We start from the raw sequence: 12,633 nt of genomic DNA, 5'->3' as shown, positions 1-12,633 counted from the left end.
CCATGAGAGAAACCACTTAACAGTTCCATTTGAAATTGCAGTAATGATAACAATGTACAAAGTACAAAAACTTGTATACACAATACTTCCAACCAAAAAAGACTAATACTCAACAAACCCGAAAGTCCGACCGACCCGACTATAAGATTTTACCTTGGAAAAAAAAAATAACAGTAGAAATCAACATAAAAGGTAGGTGAAGGCTTCAACTCTATAGTACTTTTTGTCTATCCAGAATAATTTGTACAAACTTTAATAACTCACCAGGCGAAATAGTATGTTGTTCGTGAAAAATCATTTACAGGTCTCATTAGCATGGAATATGGAGCATAGAGTTGATAACATGCATTATAAGGCGAATGCTTGAAAGTTCCGCGGGGGTTGTGGTAGGTAGAGTCCGATGATGGTTTAGTATTTGATATACTTGCTCGAAAATAGGCCGCACGTGCAGTACAATCACCGGGTCAGTTGGATTTATGGCTGATACCACATCCCTCATCCAGGATAATTTTCGAGATGTCTCATTGGTAATGTCACACGCCACCTGCTGAAGAAGTGAAAGAAGTACACCTTGACTCAACGGGAGAGGATTCATTGACAAGATACCCGACAGATCAACCTGGTAAAAGGCACAGGGAAACCATTAAGATGGATCGGGAAAAGAAAATTCCTTCAAGCATGCACAGTAGCCTTGTCGCCAATGAAGCGAGAACGGCCAAATCCTAGCAGTGACAAAAGTTATGTTGCTCAAACTCTTTGAAAATGATTACAAAATCCTCTTTACTTTCTTAAACTACGTGTAAAGTCATTTTGGTACATTCTACATCTCTTTAGTTTAAAACCACAAGATTCAAAATCTTCTTTACTTCCTTAAACTCCGTGTCAAGTCAACCATACAAACAAATTGAACCGGAGGAAGTAATAAACTACGAAATCAGGACACTAAAATTTGATATGATCCATTTAGATCCAAGAACTTTTTACTTGAATAAGGTTAGTTACTAGTCAATTTGCATTTTCCAACTTTATCATTTGGACAGTTTGGAGTCCATCCTTCTATAGCTAGAAAATAGGAGGTGAAACATTTGCCTAGTACAAGGCATAGCATTCAACAGCAGTACTAAAGTACCGAAATTTTAACCGTCCATAAACAAGTGATAAAGAGCAAACAGTATACCTGCAAACATAACCACGATACAATAGACACATCAGTTCTGTGCAAGGCTGTAGTGAATGCCTCCTCGTACTTGCGCTCCGCCAACAATCTAGATAACTCTTTGATTGGATCAACAGGAGCCTCAAGCTATTAAAAAAGATAAAAGATTGAAATAGAACAATAAGGATTTAAGTCTGAAAACATAATACAAGTAGCTATCAATTATTCTATCTAGTAAAAAGTAATTTAAGGGAATAGGAAGAACCTTCTCATGCAGTAATGGTCCATTACTCATGTGGCTAACCAGTGGATTCGATGACTTGGAATTAGCTCCAGAAACTGCAAGTGTAAGCAACTTCTTTTGACCATCAGCTAGCTCTCCACTCAATGTTTGAGTCATCGATGATGCGGAATTAATGGCATCCTGAAAATTAACTCAAGTGAGTTCTTTTTTAAAGATAAGAAAAGTCAAATGCACATGCAATTCCAAAGAGAGTATAAACTATAAACTGGGCCATTATCAATGATAACAAGTATATCCAAGAAAAGTTAACTGACACTCATTGCAACAATATTCATACATACAATGGAAACAACCTCTCGACCTTCACAAGGTAAGGGTAAGGTTGGGTACACACCACCCTCCCCAGACCCCACATGTGGATTTACACTGGGTATGTTATTGTTGTACAACGAATTATCCATTCAATTATATCACCAGAGAGATGTCAAGAGTTACATTCACCCAGTGAAACCTCCATAAACATATACCAAAGGTAAAATCTCTTTTACGAGTAACTACAGCTTTCAAATCTAAAATGGAGGTAACAACCAAAAGAAGATTACCACACACAATCTCATCACATCTACACTAAAAGAGTGAGTCACTAAATCTCTATACAAGCGAAATCAACATGCATCACTCAGTAACCTTGAAAGCAATGTTCATGTATTCAATAGAGCATATGCAAACCTGCTTCCAGACCCTTCTATAGAGAATACAAATATTCACACACACGCACACATAGTCACACGCACGCGCGCGCGCACACACATGAATTAAACAGCTATTACCCTGAGCTTCAGGTAGGTTCCATTATTCCATTTTGTCTTCTTTAATTAGAAAACCAATACTCCCTCTATTAAACTTTGTTTGACTCGCTACAAAGTTTAACAAAGAAAGAAAGATTTTAAAAACTTGTTGTCTTAAACATGTCATAACATTTGTATAGCTATAAGCCTAAAGCACCTTAGAAACTTGTGGTCTCAAACATGCCATAACAATTGTGTAGCTATAAGTATAACTATAGAAGTTGTTATATTAATTAAGGAATTATAGAACTGTGTCATTCCTTTTCTTTTTTTTTTTAAAATAAAGTTAAGTTGTATTCCTCAGCATACCCAATGAGGGTATGCTGGCAACCATCAAAAAGATTTACATCAGTGACCCCAAAAAAAAAAATCAAGAAATTGCTACTAAACTAATAAGGAAGAGAAAAAGTTCAAAATCTGTCTAGCATCCTCTATACCCTCCTTATTACACCAAAAACAGAAGGTCTTCATACGCCATTTGATCTTTATAGTAGACCATATACAAGAGGATATCATGTTCCACCATTTCTTCTGGCTCTTACTCCCCCCTCTTCTCACCCAGCAACTGAGAAGGTCTGCAGTGTGTTCTGGCATTGTCCAGTTTGTGTGTGTTCTGCTTAGAAAAATGGCCCATAATTGAGCAGTGGCTTTGCAATGGAGGAATAGATGGCTTTTAGTCTCATTTGTCTCACTTTCCTATTGTACAATCTGCTTACTGACAACATACCATCATGATTGTGTTTCCAAATCATTGCATCAACTTCCAGATTTGTGCCCTTGAAATCATCCAGCGTTTGTATCATCTCGGCTACTCTGCCTATCTCCCAGTCATTTAGTAACCTTCTGAAGCTGAAATTCCACCCTTGTTCAGACCATACCTCATTTACCATTGCATCTGGAGACGAGCTGAGGATATATATGTCCGGATAGGAAAGACATCAAGGAGTCCTGACCAATCCAGTGATCTTTCCAGAAAAGAACCCTGGTCCCATTCCCCACTTTGTATCTAATACTGTGTTGTAGTTGGTCCCCCATAAATTTCTGATAGTTCTCCACACCGAGACACCATACGGGATATTCACCATATTGGAAACCCATGGGCTATTCTGGGCGTACTTGTTACTGATAACTTCCTTCCAAAGTGCTTGATCCTCTCTTCCGAACCTCCACAACCATTTTGCTAACAAGCACTTGTTTTGTAGCCCCAAGTTTCTGATCCCTAACCTACTAGGCAAAGCAGTTTGCCATTTGACAAGATGTATTCTTTTACCTTCCTTGATTCCCGACCAAAGAAAATCCCTCCTTAATTTATCAAGTCTTTCTTCCACTTTGGCCGGCATAGGGAATATGGACATCACATAGGTAGGTAAAGAATCCAGTACAGAGTTTATCAGAATGGTTCTCCCACCGAAGGATAGATATTGAGATTTCCAGTTTGCCAGCTTCTTCTCAGTTTTTACAATTATACCATCCCATATCATTAGCTCTTTATGGTTGTTTCCAAGTGGCATACCTAGGTAAACAGTTAGAAGTTTTTCAATTCTGCACCCTAAAATGTTTGCTAAGGCCTGGATCTGTGAAACCTCTTTGATGGGATATATACAACTCTTCCTCCAGTTGACTAAGCCTGAGACCGCCTCAAAGACTACCAGTATCATTCTGACAATTCTAATTTGTTCCTCCTTAGCTTCACAAAATATGAAAGTGTCGTCAGCATAAAGCAAATGACAAATCTGCATATCCACCCCTGAGAGATTGCCTACTTTGAATCCTTGCAACAGTGAGTTTTGAGTAGCCACCCTCATCATACTATCGAATCCTTCCATGGCTATGATGAAAAGTAAAGGGGACAAAGGGTCTCCTGTCATAGACCTCTTTCTGAGGGAAAGACCAGTAGGTTCTCCATTCAACCTAGCAGTTTTTATACAGACCTCAATCCATCTCAACCATCTCTCACCAAACCCCATTTGTTTTAACATATTGAACAAAAAACTCCCAGTTGACATGATCATATGCCTTCTCAATGTCTAGCTTGCACACAACTCCAGAGTCAGCTAGTATCCCCTCTGTGTCATTCCTTTTGGAATGGACTAACAAGGAAAAGTGCCAAACAAAATGGAACGAAAGGAGTGGAAAGGATGGTCTAATAAGAAGGAATAAGATAGTAGCTAAGTTGATGGAGCAACAAAATAATTGATAATCAGCACAAAAAAATCCACATAGGTTGTGGAAGGAGTACATCACTGGCCACTAATAACTCTCCATTCCAGAGCATAATATAACGTAAGTTAGATATATTGAAAAAGGAAGGAATTGTCCTACCCGAAATTAGCAAGAAAACAGAAGGGTAGTAATAAAACCACTGCTCAGAAGCCATACCCTTAAAGCATGTACTAATGGTGAATGCATGGACTCAAATTGCTGTAGAGCGGAACCAGTGTGTTCAGCAAATCCTTTCTGAAACGTCAAATCTACTTGCTCAAACATTGCCTTGCATGACATCTCAAAGCCGGGGATCACCGAACCTTCCATTGTAGATTTCAAAGTTTCCTGCATGACAATTAGAATGTTATTGGGCACGTAGCATCCAACATTAATTTTGAAAACCAAAGCATCCAGGAGAAGTAGCACTATGAAGACAGCAGAAAAGAAAAATAGCAGGTTGAGATGTTCAGGAAGCAAATTCAAGGAGCTACTATGCTTATTAGAAGGAGATCTAGCAATCAAGCGTTGCAGTGGAGCCACAAAACATAAGTGAATAGGCAAGGTTGAGAAACCGTCTTCGTACCCACATTGATTGGCATTAACTAAATAAAGAATTGTCTGCTCATGCTCCTCACCTGAAGAGCTTGCTTGCCAGAGGTCTGGAATTGTGCTTGAATTTGCCTAGCAACAGAAGCTTCAAGTTTAGAGCTAACTGTTTTCTCCAGTTGGTTTACTGCCTTGTCACTAACTCCTTTCTGCACCATTCACATTTCATCATTGACAAACAAATTCATTTTTTTAAAAAAAAAAAATTCCAGATTTTCATAATATTAACCTGGAAGGATTCTGAAATAGCAGTTAATACAGTTTTCTCAATGATAGGGACAATACTGCGTGTGACGGCTTGTCCAACAGCTGCCAGTTCTTTCTTCATTATTTTTTCAATTAGCCCTGGCATGTCCTTGTTAAAGCAGTTAGATATCAAATTGGTTATTTGTTGAGTACGATCACGAAGTAATTTCTCTTGTTTAGCACTATCTTCGTGGTAACGGGCCCATAAAGCATCATAATTGGCCTTGACAACCTTCTCCATGCTCTGTCCCAAGGCAGCCTCAAGTCTTCTTCCTTCTTTGGTAACTGGAGCAGCAACCATCATACTCATCTGCTTTTGTGTTTCTTTTTGCATATTAAGAACCTAAGAAGGCACAGCGTTGAGAGAAAATGGAAATAAGTAAGAATAGCATAGAAGCAAAACAAAACGATAATGTAACTAAGATGATAAGACTGCAGGAAGCACAATTCCAGCATGCGTTAATGTTTCATCAATGCAACACAAAAAACGGTTGGACAAAGAGTCCTCTCACATAATAAATATATGTATAACATTCGGCTTCCATCACTTGAGAAGTTTGAATGCTCCAAGAAGAGAATTCTCTGAAAGTAGTTCTACAAACAATTAGACGTGAAAGAGACCTAGATGACGGAACTTGACTGAAAATAGTGCAAAAAATTTCGGGAGAGAAATCCCGAAGGCCAATGGCGCAGCCGCATAGTTTGAAACTCAAGTGGATAGTGGACCCCAACCCTCTACCCTTCACTAAAACCAGCATTTGAGATTGTGACATATGCCTAACCAACACATCATGTGCTGTGCTCTTACCACAAATCTAGGGGCAAATTCCAGGAGGGAAATTGTTCAGGACAAGGACCAATTAACAGATAGAAAAATTCGCAATGGGGTGCTTAAAAAAGCAGCCGCAAGTGGCATATTAAGGAAAAATGGATCACCATCTGTACAAGAAAAGAAGTAGTGAAACATCAAAGTAATGACAACCATCTAAATATATGATTAGGTACTAACGAAAACCTGTAATTTGAAATATTAACAACTGACTAAAAGCATGATATATTAAAATAATAATAAGAATATTAAGATCATTAAAGTTTTAACATTTTCTATTTGAGAAAGTTAAAAAAAATTGAGAGAGGAAAGTTTAGCATATTTATGCACAGTCCCGTAGTCAAAGCAGGCACCTGATTTAGCTTCTCACGCATAGACAAAATTTGTGAGACTGCAGCTTCCATAGAGTTGTTGCTTGAGCTGATACCACCCTCATTGGAATCAGATGACTTGAAAGAACCAGGTGAGGGTGAAGCTGGTTCAAATCCTTGAGTGTTCTTTGCCTTTTGCTTTTTCCCTTTGGCACTAGAAGCTGGAGGTTGATGAGCAGAAACTTGCACATTTGAGTCTAAATTATTTCCAGAGGTCTCCTTTGCAGAGTCACGGTCTTCTTTAGGGGCAGTTGATGCTTGGATCAGCTGCTCAGTTCCAGAAACCCCATCAAAATGCCTAGATTCCTCGACAATATAAGTTTCAGGCGATAAGTCACGACATTCTCGAGCTATTTCTATTCCAAGGTCAGATGCCTGAGAGCAGAAGGGTTTCTCCTTGTTATCTGACACGAAAGTATGAAGTTCTTGTTGAGAGCCAACATCAGTTTTTTGATTGAATCTTGTTTCACCAACATTCTTAACCTCCGCTTCCACATTGCAGGCTTCCTTGTTGATTACAACATCCTGGATACTTGATTGTCCCTCGCTCTTATGTTCATTAACATGGTTTACCTCAGAAGATGAGCTAGCCATCAGTATCTCTGAAGGAGTCACCAGATGAGTAGGGTGCTTGAATTTAATTGTATTACTAATACCCGAAGAACCATCATCACCGGACACTTCATCTTCATTGTTCATTGGGTCACCATCTGACGAAGTAAGGCCAGTCAAGTTTGGATGAATGGCATCCATTTGCCTGTCAACTGAATATTCAACAGCTTTAGGATCCCCAAAATGGTCATTGACAGAGGGACCATGCTCAGAGCTGTTTGATATGCTTCTGAAACCAGAAAGTTTTCTAGCCAACTCAGGACTCAAAGGTGGTGGTGATGTAAAGGGAGCAATATCAGTATCAGTAGTTATACTGGGTAAACTAGATGATTTAGATTCCGCAATAGAAGAATCAAATTCCACAGAGGTGGCCAATGCAGTGCGTGTATCAGTCATAAGAGGTCTAGCTGTAGCTTCAATCTCTGTGGCACTCTCATTCACTAAAGTTTTGGGTGCAGAACTAGTTAAAGGGAACTCCATTTGTTTACTACCAGGAGGATCAACAGGAACATATCCTTCAATATTAGCAGCATCACGTGATACATTAGATTCCGTCCTTTCGAAGCCCACACCATTCTCCATGGGAGGTGGCAAGCATTGGGATAGGTCCAAAGCATACTGCTGAATAGCCTGCGTCTGTACACAGTACACCTGAACAATCTGTTCACCATGAGCCAGTAAATTACTTGTTCCAGTGAAACTCAAAATTGGCATTGTAACTGTAAATTCAGCTATGTAATCCATATGGGTTGCCATTGGGTTCAGGCCATACTCTAGATGAACAGCATATATGGCATTCTTTTTCGCATTCGCTAATAAGAGCAGACCTGCTTGAGACAACGCTACAACTTGGTTAAAAAATGTTTCTTCAGCACGAGCTTCAGCAGAACTCTTCAATTCCAAAGTTTGTATACAGTGCCACGACTCACTTGCTGATACCCATATCTTCATTTCCCGATTAAGTAAACCCTGTATACTTTTGACTGGTTATATGTGCAGCAGTAAACGCTAGAAAAAACCAAGACAAACTTATAGAGAAAAATAAAATAAAATCAAGATCAACTTCTGAATGTGTAGCAATTAGTCTCCTAAAGCATGGATCCCTTTTGGAGAACCAGCTTATTCGTCAAGAAGACGTTTGTTTCTGTCAAAAGATGCTTGCTATGAACTATATTAGCACGTACCCCAGTGATGAGTATGATGTGATGTGGGCAGTCTGGAGCAGTAAGGAAGGTGGCTGAATGAATAGGATTACCATCATGAGGCCTGAGAATTGCAATTGGCTGAGGCTTCCAGTCTTCCCAAATCTTTATCTGTAAAACAAGATACAAACCACATGCATGAGTCATGAAGCAACCAACCTTGGTTACCAAAGCAGAAGATAATCCATAGTTCATCATCAGATCATTTTTTCCCTTTCACGGGACACAAACCACATCCTTTTTCTCTTTTTGTTTTGTTTTGACTTCAGAACTTAACACATTAACAAAATACAAGTGCGAAGAATGCATAAACCTAAAACTGTGCAAGTACTAAAGAAGAAACCATAAGTTACAGTATGACATTGCCCATTTCCTCATAAGTAATAAAAGACTGCACATATTCTGGGACATTCTTTGCTGTCGGTTCAAGAGAACACTGGAATCTATACAAACCAGATATTGTTTCTGTATAATAACATTTTTATTTTAAGCACTATATTTTACATGATATTCTTACAAACTATTCCCATGTCAATTGTTAGTTGATCATTCTAAAATGCATGGGATGCCATCTCATGAAAAACAAAACAATGCCTTGTGGGACTTGTTGCTAAATCATCATTTTACAAATGAAAATGCATGGGATGCCATCTCATGAAAAACAAAACAATGCCTTGTGGGACTTGTTGCTAAATCATCATCTTACAAATGAAAATGCATTGAATGATATGGCTGCTATATAGAGCAAAGACAGCAAATATAAATGCAAACCGTTTAACAGACAATAAGTAAAACTCTCACGAACCGTGCCATCCACCGATGCAGATACCAATCGAGTGGTCATCCACTGGCACATTGACAAATCAGTCACTTCTCCATCATGAGCACCAACAAGTTGTACCCCATCAACCAACCTGTCAACAGGACACTTGAGAGGTTCATCTGCTGAAAAAACTTCAGCTTTTCCAAATTTTGTGGTATCAATTTTTAAAACATGTCTTCCGATCCCGACCACAAGAATTTCCTGTCGAAGAGGGCATAATAATAGTTAAGAAGAAATATAGCAGAAAAACTATGCTAGAAAAGAGTTCCACAAAAAAAAAAGGAGAGAAGGGTTTATGGTACTTGTTTGTGACAATGCCAACAAACTCGGGGATGAAGAGATTCCCCCTCACCAACTATTTGAATAGCAGTGACAATCCTCCCTGTAATTTGGGGCTTATCTTCCTCATCTGGCCCTTCAGTAATTTTCCATATATAAACACGCCCATCGACACTTGCACTGAAAAAACGGAAAAGTTAGATAGATCACTTACATAAAACCAGATATGAATAAAAGAGAATAGCACTACCTAGCCAAAAGGTGAACATCCTCAGCAAAGAAAGCCATGTCTGTGACCCTCTGAAAGAAAATTCATGACTTTAGATTAATACAATAATGCTGTACTCCAAAAGAATGGTTAAAACATATATAAAGTTCCAATTACTATAGTTTTACAAAATACAGATCTTTTGCCTTACTAAACCAAACAAGATAATTTTACTGATCTTTATTTACAAAATAAGCCTAGTCTGTAATGGTTTTATACATTACCACCACCAGTAAAATTGTACTCGGTAGTCAGTTCAAGAATCCAAAATAAGCACATGCCAAGAAGTCAAGACCAAAGAATAGTAGCACCTCTAAACATGTAGATATGGTCCCTTTTCTAAAAACAACAAGAGGAAGATGGCATTTACTTGAAAGTACAACAACAACACACCCAGTATGAAGTTTATTTCAGAGCCATGTCTAGAGAACCAAGCATATGTTGCATACTGCTGCATGATATGTGACAGCAGAGTATGACAACAAAGTGTGAAATCAAATGCCACACATTTTAAATTTAAGCTATATACATCCATGCATGTTTCAATTTCACATGCACCTAAGATATAAGTGGAAAAGTGAATATCATGACTTCAATGGACAGTACCAAAAATTAGATCTTCTCCATAAAACCCCTCTACTTTGGGAAATCCCACAAAATTTGATGACTTTTCATCCTCCTGCCCTATCCACCAAATATTCAGCTTGACAAGACAATTGTTACAAGCGCATCATAATTGAGAAATACTTACTAGAACCTGGTCTATGCATAAGTGCATAAAATATGTCTTTTCTACAAAACTTAACACTTGAACAACGGATAATTAATATGACTTAAATAACAAAAAATAAGTTAACTAATATATCGTCTTACCCCAATTTATGGCTTAATCATGGTAACGTGATTTGGTGCATGGCAAGTTATTTCCGAATCGAATAGGAGTGCAGTACAATCTCTACAATTTTACCATCACTAGTAATTTTTGCATACCAACTAGCACAAGTATTTATTATGTTCATAAACAGTTCACATAACAAAAGAGTATGAAATTCACATCTAATGTATCTAGTTACATCAATAAAAAGATCCAATAGATTAACAGAACCATTACAACAAAAAATGTAAGCTTGCGGAAAAGGCCAACCTGTGCAAGACCTTTAAGCAATGACCTCAACGCGGTGTTAATGTTAAGCACACGAATAGCTCCCAATTTGAGCCCATAACATATATAGCTTTTGTTAACTGCAATTTGCCTGCCTAAAACAAGTCCCGGATCCGAACCATACTTGGTAATGGGAGTAACCTCCAGCTGAGGCTGCACTTCACCAGGCAACCTATCATCTATATCATAAACAACATGATCCCCATTCAAATGTCTCCCTTTAGGTAACTTCCTACTCGGCATTCGCAACGGGCTACTCCCTGAATGTGCAATAGCAACATTCGGTGAAGCAGAAAAATCAGAAAGCTCAGACCCAGAAGTTGTAGGCTGTAAAGGAGGAAGTTGTACAGTGGGTTGCTGAAGAACTTCATGAGTTGAAGATGGCGGACTTAACAAAGCCATAAGTCGAGCCCCAGGGTTAGGATTCGGGTTATTTCCAGGATTCAAGAACTGGTGAGGACTAGTAGGGGTTGGTGGTGGTTGAAGTGGTGGAGCAGGGAAAGACATAGATCTTTGCGGATGCATATGTCCATCATGTTGAGGTTGATGGTTGTTATACTGTAGAGGAATATTGTGATTGAATTGAGGGATAAGGTGAAAAGGGGTCGTCTGGGTTGGGTAGTAAAGTCCTCCGGCACTTCCTCCTGTACCACCACCGGCGCCGCCGGCACTAGCCGGAGGATAAGAGGCTGAAGCAAGCGGAAATGGTGAAGGTATCAAATTCGGGTTAATGGGGTTCTGGGTATTCGGGTTTGTTGAAACCAGAGTTGAAGGCTTGAAGAAAGTATGCATATCAGACGGTGTTCCACCGGACTGGTTTGGATTTCCGGCGGAAGCCATAAATATCTCGAATAATACTACAAAAATACAATATTTAGGAAATCAATTAACGAGTATATGAAGAGAGATTTGATGAAGAAGATGATTATATGAAGGATTTGGAGACAGATCGGATTAAGTGCAAGATTGAGTAGTGTGACTGTGTTGAGAGTGAGTGATGAATAGATTGGGACCTTTTGGGGGGGAGTAATGCTATTATGGGAAGAAGATGGATGAGAAAAATATTATATTATTAAATTGGGGATCTAAGGATAAATTATTGTTTTTATCTTAGGTCACGATCATTTGATAGCTAATTAGAATTATGCATGTATTATTATTTATCTTTTATTATAAATAAAATATTATATAGATTCTCTCGTAACGTATACATGTATTGAATTATATAACTCTCATCAATTCTAAATCAGCTATCAAGTACTTTGAGATTATCTTGTTTTTTGTTTTAATTTTTTTCTTAAAACATAAAATGTCATGCAATTAAGAATATGAATAGTTTGCGAAGAATTATAATTGTCATCGTCATGTACAAATCGAAAAAACGTTAATCAAAAGTAAAAAGACTTTACATTTAAAATTTGAGGAAAGTAGTGTGTGATAACGATCTTTAAAGGTTTACACAAAGAGACTAATTGGAAAAAAGGGAAGGTGTTGTTATATTTCAGACTTACATTTTGGGTGAGATCGATAGCTAATGTTATTCTTGATCCTATATATAATATGACATGTAACATTGAACATACATTAATTTTAAGATGAGCGAAAAACATGATTTTAAGTGTATTTGAGGAAAATAAATTTCGTAAAAAAATTATTTTCATATTTCATTGCATTAAAAAAATTCATAAGATGACATGAATGTCAATATCAAAATACATGTCATAACAACATGCTACTAACAATTAATCGAAATCTGAAATATAACTTAAAATTGTATGTCGG

General features: G+C 38.0%; 1 protein-coding gene across 1 annotated transcript; it reads right to left on the bottom strand.

The window, feature by feature from the left end:
• Positions 1 to 3: 3 nt before the first annotated feature.
• LOC107002190 (enhancer of mRNA-decapping protein 4-like) lies at positions 4 to 11,691 on the bottom strand. The gene is made up of 12 exons (XM_015200109.2): positions 10,834 to 11,691; positions 9,672 to 9,721; positions 9,445 to 9,601; positions 9,125 to 9,343; positions 8,302 to 8,430; positions 6,488 to 8,086; positions 5,289 to 5,648; positions 5,089 to 5,208; positions 4,628 to 4,798; positions 1,422 to 1,580; positions 1,178 to 1,303; positions 4 to 619 (listed from the first exon to the last, which is right to left on the bottom strand). The coding sequence occupies exons 1-12, from the start codon at positions 11,689 to 11,691 to the stop codon at positions 311 to 313; spliced, it is 4,257 nt and encodes a 1,418-aa protein (XP_015055595.1). The 3' UTR covers positions 4 to 310.
• Between the last annotated feature and the right edge of the window lie 942 nt (positions 11,692 to 12,633).

The sequence above is a fragment of the Solanum pennellii genome, chromosome 10 (genome assembly GCF_001406875.1).
Source record: "Solanum pennellii chromosome 10, SPENNV200".
NCBI lineage: Eukaryota > Viridiplantae > Streptophyta > Magnoliopsida > Solanales > Solanaceae > Solanum > Solanum pennellii.
This window is presented reverse-complemented; position numbering and strand designations above follow the sequence as displayed.